General features: G+C 42.5%; 1 protein-coding gene across 2 annotated transcripts in view; it reads left to right on the top strand.

Annotated features, from left to right (window-relative positions):
• The window catches only part of SLC37A3 (solute carrier family 37 member 3), a 25325-nt gene extending 5835 nt beyond the window's left edge, over positions 1–19490 (top strand). For both annotated transcript variants that reach the window (XM_072871961.1, XM_072871971.1), the window contains exons 4-15: positions 1767–1859; positions 2248–2331; positions 3501–3646; positions 4288–4384; positions 5496–5580; positions 6630–6811; positions 9343–9484; positions 10711–10812; positions 12755–12802; positions 13776–13927; positions 15682–15747; positions 16610–19490. In XM_072871961.1, the coding sequence (XP_072728062.1) occupies positions 1767–1859; positions 2248–2331; positions 3501–3646; positions 4288–4384; positions 5496–5580; positions 6630–6811; positions 9343–9484; positions 10711–10812; positions 12755–12802; positions 13776–13927; positions 15682–15747; positions 16610–16702 (1290 nt within the window). In that variant the 3' untranslated portion in view covers positions 16703–19490. The remainder of the gene's footprint in view (positions 1–1766; positions 1860–2247; positions 2332–3500; positions 3647–4287; positions 4385–5495; positions 5581–6629; positions 6812–9342; positions 9485–10710; positions 10813–12754; positions 12803–13775; positions 13928–15681; positions 15748–16609) is intronic.

The raw sequence follows: 19490 nt of genomic DNA, 5'->3' as shown, positions 1-19490 counted from the left end.
TTTGGTTTCAGGCCGTGAGATCTATTAGAGCAGGGAGTTCCAAGTCAGTTGCTTGAGTTTTGTCTGCATTAGAAATGATTGGTTATTTCAGTGTTTGACCGAGGGATGATAAATGCTGACTTTTTGTGATAAGTGAAAGCAGTAAATTGGGCCTGTAATGTGTTCATGATTTTATAGCACGGAAAAAAGGAGTGAGCATCTTGGGGATGCTAAAATGAATGACAAGGTGTTTATATTTAGTTCCTTAACTGACATTCAAACTACTATATTTTGGAAGCTGTGTTGGTCTTTTTTTATATAGATGATTTAGTGTTTGCTGGATGTTGAGGTGTATGTGTCTGATCAAGAAAAATGGTCAAAATGGTCCTTTTGGTATCAATTTAGGTTATGTCAGTTAACAGTAAAGTGCATTTTGGGAAACTGATAGAACAGATTAAGGACATGAACAGAGAAGTCACTTACATGCTGTCAGTTTTGAACTTTGGTATATCTTTTTAACTACAGTTGGTCTTTATTTTTATGCTTAAAAATATTTTTTTAAAGTATACCAAAATGCTTTGCAATTGTTTTGTGAGTAGGCCCTAGTATGATTTTATTAGAAGGACACCTTAATCTATGCTTTTCAGCCTTTAAAGATTTGCGAGTTCTGCGGAGGTTGTTTAATGAATTTAAGCCTAATGACAAAAGATTTGATTCTCTTATGTTTCTAAGACTCTTAATAGCTTGTGGACCTCCAGGGATCTCTAGTTAAAAGTTGAAAGCTACTGGTGTAAGTAGGTGTTGGTGGCCTCAAGTGACAAAAAGTATTTTTCAAGGGATTTATTGGTTTTCTTGGACACATGAGACTTAAGCAGAAGCTGCATCGATAGGCCTTACCAATGTTACATCTTTTAAAATAAGTGGATGTGTAATTAGTGTTGTCTGTACAGGATGTTCTCCTGGAGAGATAGAATCAAACTAAAACTGATGATATTTGAGTTAGGTGCATCCATAGGTCAGGTTTGGATTGGGTTGGTTTGTTTGTTTTCTAATGGGGGCATGGCGGGGAGGGAATAAAACTTTGTTCATTCTTCAAGTCATCCTCAAAGCTTGCTATTTTCAGCTGATGTCACTAATCTTAGTTTGAGGACAACTGAGTCTTTTTTCCCTTTTTTTGATCATATTGAAAGTAAAATGAAACTCAGGGTAAGCACAAAAAATAACAACATTAGTGATTGGAGTTCATTGTAAATAGTTTCCAACCAGTCTATTTCTTCCCCTTGTTCCTTTTGTATTCTTTCTTTTCTGTTCGTGGTCTGCCATTTCTTATTATGGTGGCTGCCACAAATACTTTAAGGGAATTATTCATTTAGTGAAGACAGCAAGATAAGAACAGAAGAGACACTGCACATAAACCAGAATATGCCTTTATTGTATTATTCATTAAGATGCTCATCAGTGTTTTCTGTGTAAGAAGCTGTCTAACAGTTGCATGCTCGTTAGAAGCAGGGTTTGTTTTGCCAGTCGTTTGTCTTGATGCAGGTGGAATGAGCATTTTTTACTTCTGGTTTGCTAGCTTGCCCTTTAGAAGTGAAATGAAGTGTCAGTGGACATTTTCTGCAGTAGATAATGCCAGAATTGTTCTTGATTTGATAATTAAAGTGTTGGAGGAATGGGAGATTGCTGGGGCCAGATGCTGTTCTGCTTTGGAATTGGGGTTTCCATCAAAAAAATGTAGAATGAGCTATACCTCTCCCTGTTTACCTGTTAAAATTTTCTTTCTGTAGCTCTGGAACAGCAGCCATTTATTTCCAAATGCAGAAGAAGCAACTCTCTTCTTGGGGACATTGGACACTATCTTTTTGTTTTCCTATGCTGTGGTGAGTAAAACTAACCCAAAGGTGCTAAGCTTTGGTTGAATCTTATTGGGATAATCACACCCATGCCTGTCACCCATGTGAAGATGCTCGTTAACAAATGCAAGAGAAATACTATCACTTCAGAATTTCTCACACCCCTATCACCAGTGGGTTGGAGGGCTATTCTCAGCTGAATTTTTTAAAAATAAGAAATTTAATGAACAACTTTGAACAGGGTTTCTTTGGTGGCAGAAGAAGTGCTTAGAATCAAACTGTAAGTTGGTATAACAACATCTATAGGTCAGCTTGGATCAGCATGGATCAGCTTGGCCTTTCTACTTCATTTTAATTCTTGCAGATAACAGATGCAAATCTTGTGGCTTTATTTAATACTGTGTTTTGTTCTTAGGGTCTCTTTGTCAGTGGCATAGTTGGGGATCGCCTGAATTTACGCTGGGTTTTGTCTTTTGGCATGTGTTCCTCTGCTCTGGTGGTAAGTCGGAACCCACTAGTGTGATTTAGAAATCTCTCTTAGGGTTTCTGGATAGGGTTTTACTTTAGAGGAGAAGAGAGTCTGTTTCTGTGTGAATCTGCCCATGAGCTGTAGCTGTACCTCAGTGGTCTCAAAGTCTGCGTGTAAGACTTTGTCCTGGATGCACTTACTGCATTGTCTAAAGCACAGAACTATGCTAGATGACTCACCTCTTCCTGAAATATCTATTTATGGATACTGTGTCAGAAGGAAATTCCAAAGTTTGAGGCACTGTCTAGAGACTTGATGAACAGCTTTTGTACACGATTGGTGTATTTGGACTTTTTGTGACTGTTTTGTATTGTAACTGTTCTCCCAGCCCACGTATGTTGTCATCAAGGCTTTGCTTCCAAATGCAATCTTTGCTGTCTTCTTTAAAGGGCATGCTAACAATACTAAGCATTCACTTACTTATTTTGTAATTGCTGGGAGGGCATGAGTCAAAAAACAATGTCCACTTAAAAAAAAAGGGTTCTTCAAGTTCAAGCCACTGCAGATAAGTGTGAATCAGCTTTATCTCATTGTGGTTTTCTGGTTATTAAATTAGTGGTAAAATGTGTGGAGTGCTTTTGATTTACCCAGTGGCTACACACCCCACTATGGCCTATTGCGTTTCGCAAACACATAACCACAAACGTGCATCAAGCACAGTGTGCCACAGTGGCTAGTTTGGGTTAGGGCTTTTAGTAATTTGAGAGCTGGCTGTAGTATTTATGTTAAATTTTGCTAAGATTGCTGAGGGTTTTGTGTTTGCGTAGAGCCTTGTGGATTCAGATGTCAGTACAATAGCAGATCAAGAGGCTACCGTATTTTTAGTGTTGTTACTGAAAGTATTTGTCTCTTCTCCTCTCCTGTTACAACTGTGCTGTTTACGAAGATAAGTCTTTTGGAGTGGAAGTGCCATGACAGCACGTTTGTCTCTGGAGTCAGTGCTGTGGTGGCTCAGCAGAGGGTGCTATTAGCTCTGAGCTGTTTCTTAAACAATGCCAGGCTTGCCTCTGGCCTGGCCCCTGCGGGGCACCTTCTCCCTGAAATGTTATTTCTTTTTAGGACCCCGCTTTTGCCTGGCTTTCAGCAGTAGCCTCAGGGTTTCTTCTGTGTTTGTTTTGATTTTTTTCCCTCCTCTCTAGGTATTCTTCTTTGGCACACTCACAGAATGGTTGCATTTCTACAACAAGTGGTTCTACTGCTGTCTCTGGGTTGTGAATGGCTTGCTGCAGTCCACTGGTTGGCCCTGTGTGGTTGCTGTCATGGGCAATTGGTTTGGAAAAGCTGGGTAAGTTGAGTTTTCTTCAGTGACTCACTTATCTGACCTGCTGAGTAGCAGATTGAGCTGAAAGTCTGAAACCAAAAAGGTCAGCGGTTAGGTCAGAATTAAAGTTATGTGGGATGAAATATGCCTTACTTGTTACTATCTTTTTTTTTTTTCTTTTTTCTCTGGAGCCACAGAACAGCTTGGTGTGAACACAATTGTATGTGTTAAAGGCACAGGTTCAAACTTCAAAAGTCCTGTAGTGCAGAGTGGCTGAATTCAAATTTTCATGCCACTGGAAAACTTGTTTCTGTCTACTTACCACTGAAGAGACTGAATGGAAACTGACTCATTGTAGGATCAACTCTGTCTCTTTGCGGTATTGCAGATGAGCTCCAGCCATAGCTTGTAACCCTGTTGTTGCCAGCTCACCTCTGCTATAGCACAGGTGTTTCAGGATAGAACATTCCTTGTTTATCTATTTGGTACCCCCAAGTTATTCTGTGTTTTATTTTAAGTGACCTTTGAGTATCTTTGAAGTGGACTGGGAGAATGCTGTAACTTTATTCATAAGTTAAAGTTCACTCGAATGTTATATCTTTGTCTTGCTTGTAATGTCATCTATCCCTGCATTGCCTTTTTCAAATTTTCTTTCCCATCTGCAGGAGGGGTTTTGTGTTTGGACTCTGGAGTGCCTGTGCATCTGTGGGAAATATCCTCGGGGCGTTCCTTGCCTCCTGTGTTCTCAAATACGGCTATGAGGTAGGTATTGCTGTCTGGCTTCTAGCTAGGACTACATGTCTGATTGGGTTATGAGAGACTAGTTTCTTACCCTGTCTCTAAGAGATAACAGGCTCAGAGTGTGCAGTTTCATCTTCCTGAATTCTGTGGTAGCAAGCAGTAGGCAGAATAGAAAGGGTGTTCCTTTCCTGACCCTTCCAAGTTGGGAGAAATGAGCCTGAGACATCTCTGTAAATGGGACTGATGTTGAAGAGCCTTAATGTCATAGTATAACCTCTTCTGATTTGGGTGGCTTAAAGTGCTCTTCAGAGTCATCCATCGCAGGTTCTCACTTAACTGAAGTCACTGGTGCTGAATAGTGGTGAGGTTCTGACAGGCATGGAGGCATAGCTTCTATAACTGGGGAGAAGCTAGGCATGCGCTACGTTGCTGTAATGTGGCAGGCACGCAATTGAATACAGGGAATGTAAGTGAACCGGTGTATCTTGCAGCATGTGACCTATGAGGACAGGCTCACAGAGCTGAGCTTGTCGCTCTGGAGATGAGGCAGCTTAGGGTACCAAATAGCAGCCTTCCAAAGCCTGTGAGAAGATTGCTGAGAAATCAGAGCCAGACTCTTTCCTGGGTTGCACAGTGAGAGCACTAAAAAGCAGAGGGTATAAAGTGAAGCAGGGACAGTTCCAACTGGATGTTTGGAAAACTATTTCACTATGAAGTTCGTTAAGCATTGGAAAAAGGGGCCAGAGCCTGGAGGATCTGTCTTTGGAGGATTTCAAGACCTGATTGAAAAAAGCCCTGAGCAACCTGGTCTGAATTTGGTGTTTGACCCTTCTTTGAGCAGTCCCTTCCAGTATAGCTGGATCTGTGGTCATTTTGGGTGAGCTCCTTCCTCACTGCTGTCACCTCAGTACACTAAAACAGCTGTTTCAATGTGGTCTTTCAGCCTAGATAGGACCGAATCTGTTCAGGAGATGCAGAGATCACTTGTTTCCAAGTTTTATGGATGTAGTCTGGGTTGTTGTAGCTGTGTTCACTCTCTGACAAGGTTGGAAAGTAAAGAAACCCTCGTTAGTCAGGGAAGCCTATGACTGACAGTGTTTTAAAAAATAATCTTTTATTTATTTATCTTCAGTATGCTTTCTTGGTGACTGCCTCAGTACAGTTTGCTGGAGGAGTCATTGTATTCTTTGGGCTCCTGACGTCACCGAAGGAAGTGGGTAAGTAGAAGAGGGCTGTAGCATTTCAGTCCCTTCATGGAAAGCAGATCTGCAGCTTTCCATGTAGTACTAAAAGCACTGCTCGTTCTGACAGCGCTTATCCTCAGGGCTCTTATAAAATGGTGTTGCACTTTAGTGTATTTAATGAAGCAAATGCTTTACTCGCCAAGATCACACTAAATGCCACTGTGCATCATGTGTATAGGGTCTGGATATTTTAAAGAGCAAAATAAAAGAGCCTGGCTCTAACATCTCCATTAGGATGTGCCTAATTATCAGTTTTTCTTCACCTGGAAAATCAGTATTTTTTAAAGAAACAGTAGGCAAACTGATAACTGGCTATTGTAGGAGAAAACTATGGCAAGCTTTAACTGTGCAGTGGGAAGGGAAAGTACTTTTCGTCTGCAGGTCTCCCACAGCCGGTTAAATAGCTCTCAGATTGGATATGGTCCTTCTCTGAGAAGATGGTAGGCAAGCCAAAGTGTAACAGGAAAACAAAAGAACTTTTGGGCTTTGACAGGGCCATGGAGGAGGTTTCCCAGGTGCCTGCAAAGGCTATAAAGTTGGTAGCACTAAAGCTACCATAAAGCAGCCCAGAAAGCACAGTGCATTTCCTAGGGTTTCCGTTCCAGCTTGGGAGTTAACAGGCAGCAGCTGTCTGAGTAGTTCTTGGTACACTCAGCCTCCATGCTTAAGGGAAGTGGTACCCAGGAGCCAGGTCTGAGGATCCCAACCACTAAATAAGGGGGGAAATGCACTAATTTGTTGTGTCTTCCAACTAATGGCCAGACACTCAGAACAGAAAAAGCCGACGTCAGGATCAGACAGAATACTTTCAAGAGCACTAGAAGACAAAGGGTAGAAACTGGCGACACTGCAGAACACCATCTAGAAGAGTTTCTAAGCCAAAGGAGGATGGAGGTATGGGAGAGCAAGGGAATTGCCAGAAGGGAGAATTGCTTAAAAGAAGCGAGCGTAGCTTTAGAATGGGGAGAGGGTGAACAGGCTGTGGTCCGTTTTTCCTGTTGCATATCCCTTGTAAAACTTAGGCCTCCCTGAGCTTGGAGCAGATGAAGACATCAGTGTGGAGGAAGATGCCAACAGACCTTTAATGGGCAGTGATGATGCAGATGATGATGACCGGAACTACTCTATTCAAGCAGCTGACACTGACAACCAGCCACAGGCCATTGGCTTTTTCCAGGCTTGTTGCCTTCCGGGTGTAGTACTGGTGAGGACACAGATTCTTGAGTGAGATCTGACTTATGTTGTTAAACATAAAGCTGACTTTCTGTTTTGTCAGCATTTGTTGACATCATTGTTAGTATGTTGACCATGTGTTGTAGCTGTTGACATCTGACTTCTTATGCTGTTAAAACCTTGGGTTTGGGACAGTTATCCTTGTGTGCATCGGTTATAACACTGTCCGGGTATGTGGTTGCATGTTGCTCTTCCCATCAGACTCCTGCTTCATGTAGTGCATGTAATGAGCCAACTAAGGGCAGCAGAGATCCTGCCCTTTTTGCTGCTGAATTTAGAAGGCAGGCCATGAGCAAAGGTGGCTGTAGGATGCTTTCTTGGTAAGGTAGCTACGCTGCCCTGAGGAGTGGGATTCTCACTGCTAGCTGAGCATCACACAGCAGTCTGTGGCACTGATATTGGGATTTGGGGTTTTTTTAGGTGCCTTAAAGCAGAAAGCTGGCCTGAAAAGCCTTAATCAGCATGATGTAACATGTGGCAAAGTAGGCGTGGTTTTTATAAACAACTGGAAACAAGGCCAGTTTCCACACATCCTCATCCTGTCCCTTGTGTGAGAACTTGTACTTCTGCATCAGCAGTATTGCCCAATTCATGGGTTTGGTTCAGCTGAAAAATTAACCTGCCATTAAAAAACATGGTTAACTTTCTGTGTCAGTCGGCTGTGTGCCCCCTGAATACTAGAACCAGTACAAGAAAAAGGGGGCAGGGTGGCTGGCTCAGTAATACAGTGTGAACTATCTGGATTTGTTCATGAAGCAGAACTACTGAATATTGTCATATACCCTTAATGAGTAAAGTGGTTGGTGGTTATGATTAAGGCAACACAAAATCTAGAAGGGATGGGTGGATTGTCAGTGTTTAGAGCGCTGGACAGCCACAGTTCTGTTGTGAAGACCTTGGTTGAGGGATGGCAAAAGAAAGCATGCCCATCTTGAGTTCTTTCCTAATACGGCTAAATGCCCTATAAACTGTGGCTTGGTTTTGGTGGTGCTAAGAATGGGCTGATGTACAAAGAACCTTTAGGCAAAATTTCGTAGTGGTGGAGGCTGCCTCAGTTGATGTGTGACTTTTTTCATTGGCCAGAACATAAGGAGGTACTATACAACTGACATTGCTGTTTCCGTACTTGGGATTTTGAGGACATGTTCTGTGCATTAACCCAGCAGCATGAACACCTCTGAGTCTGTGAGTTTCATCTGATGTCAGATCAGTGCCCAGCCAAACCAGGACACTGTGTCAGATCAGTAAGAGACCAAATACCGAGAGAACCTCCAAAGTCTTGTCAAGATTCTACAAAGACTTTATTTGACATATTTTTTTCTGTAGTTCCTCTCTTCTCCTGCTGAGTGATATGGTAGAAGAGTTTTAGTACAGACAGCTTTCCCCTGAGCCTCTAGAAATTCAATGTTCAATCACTCAGAAAATCTGGTAGACAGTTTCTAAGCATGTTGTAATAAATATCACTTCGTACAGTGCACTTTTCACACCCAGAGGCAGGAGAACTCTACCAAACATCCCCATATCTTATATGTATGCTGGAGATTAGTTTGTGTCCTGTAAGAGTGAAAAAGCCTTAATAATACAGCTAAAAAGGATATATCTATTAAAATAATATAAATTTAGAAGAGATTATTTCCAGTTTAATATATAAAAAGATATGCTTTTTGAAATGCAAAGACAAGTGTGTACATACACATACAGTCTCAAAAGCTGTGATTCTAACAGGTCGGTTTTTCTGCCATCATCCTTGTTTACCTCTTCAAATATGGGTTCCTTGAACTGCTGTATCAGTGTTTATCAGGAGGCCTTACTGAAATAGTGTGCCTCGTCCCTCTGCATGCTGGGCCAGCAATCCCAGAGAACAAATCTTTGCCACACATGTGAAAGCTCTAAAGAAGGAGATCTCCTGCTAGCTAAGGAGAACTCGAGCCCAGCAGCCAAAAGCAGGAGGCTGTCTCAGCTGTTGGGTTTGGAAGCATGTGCTTAGCTTTGGCCAAACCTTTCATCTTGTGTCCTGGAATACCTGCCCGGGGATTATGAACGAAGCTTTCTCTTCTGGTGGTGTAAGCAGATGAGCCTTCTGAGCAGCAAAAAATAGCACAGAGGAACTACTTCACATAACTTTTCTCAGCATGATGCACAGATGACTAAATCTCAAGCTTGTTTCATGTCACATGGTTGGCTCCCTTCTCTTCAGAAGATGAATTAAATTTCCTTCATTTTTTGAAGCCTGGTGTCATTTCCTCTCAAGATTACACTGAAAGTGTTTTAACTTGTTGCATTCAGTGAAAAGAAAATAACCTTCTTGACAGTGATTTTTGTATTCCTGGGTCCCCTTTGATGTTCAGCATTAAGCTTTCATAATGCTGCCGCCTCAGGTGAAATGCAGAAGCACTTCCCCCCTGAAAGCTTTAACTGGATACAGAGCTTTATGGGAAGAAGCAGAAACACTGTTTGTATTTCTCAAGTGCTAACTGCTTGCTGGCCCTCTCTTTGTTCCAGTACTCTTTGGCCTATGCCTGCTTGAAACTGGTGAATTACTCCTTCTTCTTCTGGCTTCCCTTCTACCTCAGCAACAACTTTGGATGGAAAGAAGCAGAAGCTGACCAGCTCTCAATCTGGTATGATGTGGGAGGAATCATAGGTGAGTGAGCAAGTGAATGACATCCTCCTGCAGTTGCCCTGCTAGTGTTTGAAAATGAAAGACAGCGAATGCAGCTCAGAGCAGTCGTGTTCAGTGGGATCTAGCTGTTTACTGAATATATGAAAAGCCTAGTGATGTATGTGGCTGCTTGTCTGTTTTTTTCCGAAAACACAACCTATGTGAGCCCCCTGAAGAGTTTACATATAATTTAAAGGGCACTATCGTATTCTTGGACATTACCCCCAGCAGGCATTTTTCTTTACTGACTAGGACTTCTTGAAAAGTGCCATGTACAAAATGGTGTCCCTGCTGCTTGCTACTTCCTTTCTGACAGGTACCCTTGAGGAATAGTTTAGATCTGGGCTTACTGTGTTCTGTACTGTCCCTTCTGTCCTGTATTTGTAAGAACAGACTCAGTGCAGATCTCAGCGGAGCAGGCACAACTGTGTTATGTTCAGAAATAAAATGTGATTGCACTTGTTTCTGCTGGATGCAAAATCTGACCCTGTTCCTCCAGGATAAAGAACATATTGTATATGTGTTTAGACTTCCACTCTCCTGTGCTCAGTTTCTTGCTTTATTACCTTGTCCAGTTAGCTTTCCTAGAATAGACATCCTTGTTTTGGTCTGTTCAGGGTCAGTTTTTTTGCCTCTGTGGCCTTTTCTATGTTAGGCTTTCTCAACATCCTAGTTTTTACCAGCAGAGAAGTTCTTATAGAGGTAGCAGTGATACATAAGGCGATTCTTATCAGCTATCGGCATTTGTTGCAATTAGTTGCACCTACCCCAGGTAGGTGGGACAGCAGGGAATGTGAGGCCCCTGTGTGCTAATGCTTTGCCTGTGAAAAACAACTGCCTTTTCCTGCACTTTCTGTTAAAGAATCCAGCCACAATGTTAAGCTTGCTTACATCCAGAGTTGTGGTGATCCTAGAGCTCTGATGGTCCTATAAGGGAAGGAAAAGGAAAGCAGGAGCATTGACTAGTTGTATGCCAGAAAAAAAGAAGTAATAAATTCCTGGGAAAGCAGTATGAGTAGTTTTCCCTGCTCTGAGACACTTAACTTTACTGTTGTCTCTGTGTCTGAGGCGGTAAGGGCATGAGACTTAGTTTTCAGGATTTTAGAGAGAATGAGTATTGATGAGAAGGCAAGAGGCCACTGCACTCAGTGAAATGAGTTTTGTTCATGTTAGAATCCTGAGCCTGACAATGATTTATTTTTTTGCAGGTGGGACTATCCAGGGCTTGATTTCTGATGTGCTACAGAAGAGAGCCCCAGTGCTAGCAATTAGCCTGCTCTTTGCTGTAGGCTCTCTCTTTGGATACAGCCGTGAGTATGCTTTTGCTGCGCAGTGATAAGAGGTTCATTTGGTGGTACTTAGAAAGAACCAGAGCACAGCCTGTTCTAATTATGCTTTCTGGTCTTGAAACTGCTTCTGGATCAGGGTGGTGCCTTTTGGTCTGTTTTGCCTGAAGTGTGGGACTGCACAGAAATAAATCTGTTCTCTGGTTAATGAGGTAGAAAAGAATTAGCTGAGTGGTTGGATTTCCCTGTACTGGTGAGTTATGGTAGTGATCCCTCTCCAGTGTCAGTGAGACTTTTGGCATTGTCATTGTATCAACATCCCAACTGGCAGAGCAGGAAATCTCAGGTGCATCCCTATAGTAAGAGGGAAGAGAATCTGGGGACGGATCTGTGCTGGAGTATCTACAAAGAGGCAGAAGCTCTTAGCCTTCACCACTTATGCTTCTGTAAGTGGTGAAATTGAAGAGTTTCTGCCTCTTTTATAGTAGATATAGTTCTCAGTGATAGGTTATTGAAAGGAGTCTGTCAGGAAAACTGAGTGGAATGAAACAGGCAGCTCTCATTTCTGTGAAACATCTATGAAGCTCTACTAAGTGTAACAGTTTTGTGTCTTTAGACATGGTGTCCTGTGTTACCAGAGTGCTTTAACTCCCTGGGATGTCATTTCACTTCTCTGTGTCTTCCTCCAAAATGGGGTGGCAATACAGACCAGCTTTTATAGAGCGCTTTGAGATCTCTGGACAGAAATCGCTGCCAGAGCTGGACACGAACGGTAAAGCATGCCTTTCAGAAGCATGCTGGCTTACTCAGACGGTCCCAAAGCAAGGTCAATAAGGTATAATCATTAAATAGCAAGGACTGGGTTCGGTGGAGTTTCGTAGGCTCTTGTGCTAACTCATTACTTTCAAAAGTGAATTGGAAGCAAATATAAAATTATTGCTGATGAAGCTTGAAGTTTGTTCTACATAGCAGAGCAGCCAGAGGTCCAAGTGTCTTGTGCTGAGCTCTGTCCAGCCAGATAGGGAAGGCTCAGACAGGTGATACAAAGTTACTGCAGTGTGATAATTAAATGTCCATCAGCCAAACCAGGAAACCTTTTCATGCTCATAGTGGGTTGCACATAAGAGTAATAATGTCCTGAGAATATGTGAAGAAGGCTGCAACTTGCCTTACGCGTGATAACTTGACCATGCATGGGCCCTAAGTTGAAGTGGTGAGTTAGGAATTCAGGTGATGCCTGGAAGTGAGGCATCAGGGAAAACAGTGTCTGAAGGGCACTGAGAGACTGTGGTGGAAAACCAGCTGCATGTACACAGTATGCTCCTGTACCTGGAAAGGCAAGCAGAACCTGTAGATACCCAAGCATGGCTTTGTAAGGAGCAGCGAGGATACGGGGTTTTGCATTTTTTTTACTTTATTGTGCAGCATTGTTTAGGCAGTTGCTGGATTACTACCTCCAGATCAAATCTCTGTATTTTAGAAAAGATGTTGGAAAATTCAGAATGAGTTGAAGGGTGATTCAAGTGCGGAATACTTTATGGTGGGAGAGATTGAGTTGAGTCTAACTTCCCCAGAGAGGCAGAGGGAGGATTCTCTTACTGTTCAAATGGACTTTCAAGGAGGGTAAATGCAAGCTCTGTGTCATAGAAAGAGGCATAACAAGGGCTGGAACCCAGAGCCAGGTAAATCTGATGTCAAAATAGGGCACAAAATTTTAATGGCAAAGGTGAGTTTTCTACTCTAAAGTGCTGTCGGGAAACTTCTGGGTCTTTAGTCTCTAAATGCCTTTGCAGTAAGACTAATCTCTGTAGAAGTCTCTAGTCAAATAGTAGTTATTCTTGTCACTGTGTAGCTAATTGAACAAGCAGTTCAAACTGGACGTTTGCATGCTTCTTTCTGATCCTAAATAAGTGGCTTTCTCAAGTTCGTTTGTTTTATTTACACTTATCTGGACTTTCTCTTGCAGGTTCTCCAAACAGCAAACCTATCAATGCTGTCATCATGACAATTACAGGTACCTTATCAAATGCCACTGTTATGCTAGTAGACATGTATATACATTGCAGAAAAATCAGTAACACCAGCCTCAGGTGGTGGCCATGCATTTGTGTGTGCTGCTGTCTCTGCTGGTTTTGCAGAAAGAGTAAAATCTGGGGCCCAATTTCTGTTACTTTTGGAATGCAGCTGTAGGAAAACTGCCTTACAGAGGGAGGTATAGAATATAGACTCTAGAATAATGGCTTGGAACTAAAGGGGTCTGCCTTGGCTCAGTATGATGAGGATGGATTTATGCCAAAATACCTAGCAGTGATCTGGTATCTGAGGAAGTGTATATACGGCAAAGTCATGAGCTGCAGCTCAAATTTGAGGGTGTTTGTCTGTCAGAACCCCAAATGCCCTGTGTACTGTGAGAGGTCACAAGCTTTGTGTGCTACCAGACATACTGTGCTATGTTATGGAATTAAGATTAGCCTGCATGAATAGAGCCTTTCTTTTCAAACACTCCTACTTCAGAACTCTCTGTCCTGTTGCATTTTTTTCCCCTTCCATCGCCTTCACCAGTCCCTGGAGAATGAGGCAGTAGCATGGGGGTATACTACTCCAAAGTAGAAATGTGTCTAAATCTGCTTTGTGTTGAGGGTTTGTATAAGCATGCTGTTCAAAAGTAGCTTTCTGTATTCAGTTTGGTGTATCTTGACTCTTCCTGCAGAGTGTGCCACAGCTAATTACCTTGTTTTTGTTGTTGGATGAAAATGTGGTTGTTGGCAATTTCTTTGTGTGTACTCCAGGTACACAAGGTGTGCCATGGCCGTATGCTTCAGCTGTGAGGGTACACTGCTACCTACAATTAGTCTGTGACCACTGTCCCTAGACTTAATCCTTTTCCTGAGCTTTGCATGGTAGAAAATATGTGTTTTGAAGATGTTCTGTTGAGAATCTCTCCTCATGCTTGTTTTGCACCAAGGCTGTTTTCTTGGCACTTCCAGGATTTTTCATCGGAGGCCCTTCTAACATGATCAGTTCTGCAATTTCTGCTGACCTGGGGCGCCAGGATCTGGTGAAAGGCAGCAGTGAGGCTCTGGCAACAGTCACAGGAATTGTGGATGGAACTGGCAGTATTGGTGCAGCAGTGGGCCAGGTGAGGCTACCAAAGGAAAATAGCGGTCTGGGGAAGGAGGCAGTCTCTGTTGTGGTTAGAGATGTTAGCTCATTCCTCAATCCAAAGTTACATGGAGAGAGAGAAAGAGAGAGAGAAAGTGAGGGTTGACTTTTTAAAAAAAAATTATTTATTTAAGAAACAACCAAGGGAACATGTGCGTTTTAAGCTTCCAGTGGAAGCAGTTGAATTAAGAACTAAACTAAGTATTCATAGTGCTAATTTTATGGCACTTTTATAATTCACATGAATTTCAGAGACTTTCATATCCTGAACTCCAAAAAGCTAGTAAAGGTCAGCTTCACAAAGAGCAGAAATAAAATATTAAGTTTCTTTGGGATTTTTTGTTCAAAGGTAATAGCAAAACCTTTGATTACAGAAAAGTTTACCTGTATAACTGAGTAAAATTAGAATACCTATTATGAATGTTACAGTGCTTATAAAGTAATTTAAAGTTTGCTCTTATTTGTGGTTCCCCTTTTTATCTATGGATGTCTTTTATACCTTGTAAATCCAGTGCCACTTGCTTTGCTAGTCCTTACAGTATGCTGCCAGAGGTCTGAAGACTAGACTGTTGCCGAAAAGGAATCTGACAGTGTGCCCACTGGGGACATTCTTTCTTCTCAAATACAAGTGTTAACTATGTGGAAGAACACAGTGGTGCTTTGGGGAGGGGAGGATTTAGTAGAAAGATTGGAGCCAGTTCTATTCCAGGCATCCTCTAGTGCTGGTAAAATACCAAGGACGCAGGCAAGGCATACAAGTTTCTTTTCTGGAAAGGGATTTGGGTTTGTACTTGCTATTGATCGCCTGATAAATACAATCGTTCAGCCTCTGTTTTGTAGGAAAGATGCTGCTTAGCTCCATTAAACATGGAAAATTACAAGTGCTTTGTGGACATCTTAAATTGCACTGTTACACTCAATGTTCTTCTTGCATTGTCTACAGTGCTTCTGTCTTCCCCCACACATACCACTCAAACTTACATCATCATAAAAATTGGGTCTTTAGTTCTGAAAAATTCCACCTGCCTCCCATTCTAACATTGCATTTATTTCAACAGAGACAACCATGATGTCATTCTGGGGGTGTGTGAATAACAGCAAATGCACAATGCACATGTTAGAAATTCAGATCCTGTTTTGTGCTAATATACCCAGTAGTGAAGAAGGGAGGCCCTTGTACAGCATCTGAATATAAATCTGCTAATTGGGAATACATTTTCTTTTGTAGCCTGTATAGTCCTATTGAACTAGGATGCAGTTCAGAACAGACTGTAGTCTCAAGTGTCTTGCCTGCGATGAAGGGTTAAGTAGTCAGTGGTTGCACAGCTCTTGAAAATGCGTCCTGTGTAATTTATAAGCCATTCTAGAGCTTTTAGTTCTTCTGAGAGTACTTACATCCACTTATGTCCCAGTGTTCTGTGCAAAAACCTTGTATTCAGCGGAGTCAATTTGTCACCCTTTGAAACTAGTTCAGTTCTGTCTTTATGCTGCTAAGAGTTACTGTAAAGCTTCAGGATGGTATCTCCGCTTTGCTGAGACTGTGGGTTTTATACAGAAAGGCTGCTGTCCTGAGTCATCTCTTCTGACAGGAAAAGATCAGCTGGAAGGTTTTGTGATCAGCTCTGTATGGAGTGTTAACGGCCCACAAATTCTAGAAAATGAAAGAGTAATGCCTGAAAGTCATGCTTATCTTCCCAGTTTGAATAATTTTTTTTCCCCCTTTCTTTTTAGTATCTAGTGTCTTTGATCCAGGAGAACCTGGGCTGGATGTGGGTTTTCTATTTCTTTATTCTAATGGTAAGAAATCTCCTTTTTTAGAACTCTTTGTCAAAGTTCAATTTGCGATAGAAAGTTTTTATGAGAACCTGAAAATTGTGACTTAGGCATGCAATCTATTTCTGCAGCAGCTGCAAACTCTGATGCCATTCTCAAAGTGGTCTATGCTGTGCCTTTGCCTCAGGGTGTCTAAATCAGCTGGGTTCATTTTGGATCCTTTATAGTCACATTGGCCAACGGGAACTGAGATTGTGGCAGAGGCACAAAAATACTTGCCTAAAAATATCTGTATGCATTTCATAAAGCTCATACCACCTGACTGACTTCCAAGGCAAGGACTTTTTCCTCCTTCATCTTCATGATATGTAGTTCCTAATATTTTCAGGGAGCTGAAGTTAAGCTGCTTGTTTGTTAGCCCTTGAAGATTAGTGGAAGGAGCGATGAGGATCATGAAACTAAAATGAAAATGTCTTGCCCTGGTATACCACTGGGGGTGAAGACCATTCAGGCCCTGATCTCCTCAGCATGGCCACAGTGGTGAATGCTGTACAATTCACCCGTTCTTCCCTGCTGGAAGTGCCAGGAATTGTCTTTGCATCTGTGCTAACAAGGGAAAAGGCCACTTTGGTAAGCAGCAGAGGTGGCCAGGAGGAAGGCTGTTGAGGAGGTGAAGAGCTCATCTTCTTAATGAAGAGAAGATCATGACAGCTGAAATCTTATGAGCTTTCCTGCAAGCTCAGTCCTTCCACCTGCTGTGCCACTTTGTCATTGCTTCTCTTAGCCTGTATCTTTCTGAGGAGGCCTTGAATGCACATTGGAGCGCAGGATGGCTGCAGCTATGGTTGCTCTGTGCTAATTGTCCTGGATGTGCTTCTTTTCACAGACGAGTTCAACAATCCTGTTCATTTCACCATTAATAGTGAGGGAGATCAAATTGCTTCTGCATGAGCGGCGCCTGCGAATGCTGGCTGAGTGACTTCTGCTTGCCTCTGGAAGGACTGTTGTACGGACCTGACAGCTGGGACACAAGTCAAAACTCTGGGAGACTTGTTTCTTACATCCTCCAGGTTTGGACTAATTCAAAATGGCTCTGCAAGACTTGATTGACCTGCCTTTGCGAGCTCAATAGTGAAGTACCAAATACTCGTCCTGAGACCACCTGCATCATGGAGCTGCTGACCTAAGCTAGACAGACAATCCATGGGACTGGAGGATTGTCCCCGCCTACCAGACTCTTCCATGTCAGCAGTCACACTAGGGTCTTCTGTTGGGTGGTCTCACTGCTATACCGTTTCTTATTTATTTCTGGATGTCCTGACCAAAGGTCAACTGTTTAAAACTGACAGTAGAGAGGTGTCGTGCAATGAATTTTGATGCTCTTTTGTGCCGGTGAAATCATACAGTACATTCATTATGATCACTTTAGCTTTTAGAAAGGGCAAAAATAATTATTTGGAATTTGCGCTGTCCAGTTGTTTAAAAAGTGCTATTGCTAAATCCCTGCACAGACGGACCTCTGCTATCCCGAGCTATTCACTGTCACGTATTCCAGTAGATTCACATGGAGAAGTTACCTCCATATTTGGTTTTAGCATTTTTTAATAATAATAATATTACTAATCTCTGGGAAATGAGATTTTGGTTTTTAACTATTTAAGCAGACAAATAGTGTGCAATACTTTACTGTGATCTCTGAGAATAAGCCTTAATAGATCCTTTGTGTCTAAAGGATCCTTGAATGGCTTTGGGGATCAGTAATGGGACACAAGTACTTTCACTACTGCTTTGTTATTTGAACTCTGATCAATACTGACCAAAATGGGACTGTCAGGTGACCCTCTGAAGGAAGCTGGTGTCATTGATTTCAAACTCATTGGGCAACTGCTCATCTCCAGCAAAGAGAAGCAGAATGGAATTAAAGGGACCTGGCTGCTCTTGGACATGGGCTTCCAGACGGGGACTGAAGCGTACTCGTGGAATAGCATCAATGAGCAAGTGCTGCTGTCTTCCCCCATGCTCCTCTGCCTATGGCTGCATAGGGGACCTCAAACTCCAGGGTTTTAAAGCTTGAGTTTTGTCTTGAAGAGAAAGGTAGGTGCAAGTCAGCACTAAAAACACGTGACTGCACTTAGTATGGTGGTATTTGAGCATCTTGCAGTACTGCGGTGAGCAGGGTGACCGACTGACACCTCTGACGTTTGTTGGTGATGTTAATGGGATTGGCGAGTAACTTCTCAACAAATTGTTTTCTGCTTATGCCTTGGGATGTTTCATTGTAATGGGTATGCGTTAACCAGCAGAACTTCTGATCAAATACTCCATGTAACTACTCAGCGATGCCTGGATGGGGGTGGGAGGCAGGAAAATTCTTGGAGCTGAAAATTTGAAACTTTTTAAATGGGAAAAGTTGCCTTTTTAAAATGTACAGTGATTTTTATTTTTTTTTAATTTATGAATGTCAATTTGTAGTCATGTGTTGATTGTAATGAGTGGAACATTATTAGTGCCTTACGGTTTTACTGTATTGAACGGTTGCTTGGTGATTGCTGCTTCTGCAGTGACAGCTCTGTGCACAGCTTTGCTTACTGCGAAACTCAGTTGCTGCATTTTATACTTTTTTTGAGAGTCTCTTTCTTTCTTTCTTTCTTGGTGGAGGCGATTCTCACGTTTTTTGCTAACCCTTGAAAAATTTCAGTGCTTGGGAAAATGATGCCATTAAGCTGATGAGGGACCTGAATCCTGTTCTTGTCTCTTCTCATTCCCATTCCAATTTTTGCCTGTATAATTAGAGCAGGAGACTGAGAATCTATCATCCTGTTCTCAGAATTATGCCCTGGGGTTAGTGTTCACATCCCAAGCTACTCATTACCCCCTGTACAAATAGAATCAAAACTCCCTGAAATTTAGTTCTAAAATTGATGGCGGCACTGTTTGCCCCAGCCGCAGTGTCTGAGAATCTGTGGTTTCAAATTCCAACCTGCATGAGCTTTTTGGCCGGCTGTCTGGGCACTAGATAAGCTTCTGATGAAAGGTGGGGTGGGAAAGGGACGTTGCTGGGGTCGGGGGGAGGAGAGGCAGGCCCCTGTAACAAATGGCTTCCTGTAAACAGTTCTGTCCCCTCTTGAGAAGTGTCAGATGTGTTGTGAGCGCTGCAAACACAAGCTGCCCAGCAGCTCGCATGTAAGTGTGCGGCGGTGCTTTGAGGCCACCCTCAATTAGCGAGGCGTGCCTGTGACTTCAGGATTGTTTTGTTGTTGTTGTCCTGGATTTTTGGTTCTGTGTATTTCCTCAAGGTGCTCAGATGGAGAAAGGTTTTCAGTCTGATCATGTCCAAACTGATCTCACATGAATAAACTTACTTTGACTTGAGCTGGGCTAATTCTTCCGTGTGCTTTATTCCACTCTTCTCAATGCAGTGCTGCTGAGCGTGCTTCTGTTCCTCCTCGTTATAGGCCTGGCTCTAACAGCTGCTTTTCACTCAGCTGCTGTGAAGACCTGAGCCCTGACTAACGCTGACACCAAACCCTCATCCCAACCTAAAAGGGGACCATGTTCCCGCATGATGCAGTTTGGCACTCTTCCTGGTCAATCTCGCGAGAAGCTTTGTGAGAGTCCCCTAACAGAGATGCCCATAACGGTGTAATTAATGGTCGTAAATAAAGAAGCCAGAACATATACTTGGTTTGATTTATTTATTTGTTGATCTGCATGTAGAAGTCAGATGTTCTTCCCTTGAAATTAAACGTGCCATGCGGCTGCTGGCC

Source organism: Ciconia boyciana, chromosome 1 (assembly GCF_034638445.1).
Source record: "Ciconia boyciana chromosome 1, ASM3463844v1, whole genome shotgun sequence".
Taxonomy (NCBI): domain Eukaryota; kingdom Metazoa; phylum Chordata; class Aves; order Ciconiiformes; family Ciconiidae; genus Ciconia; species Ciconia boyciana.
This window is presented reverse-complemented; position numbering and strand designations above follow the sequence as displayed.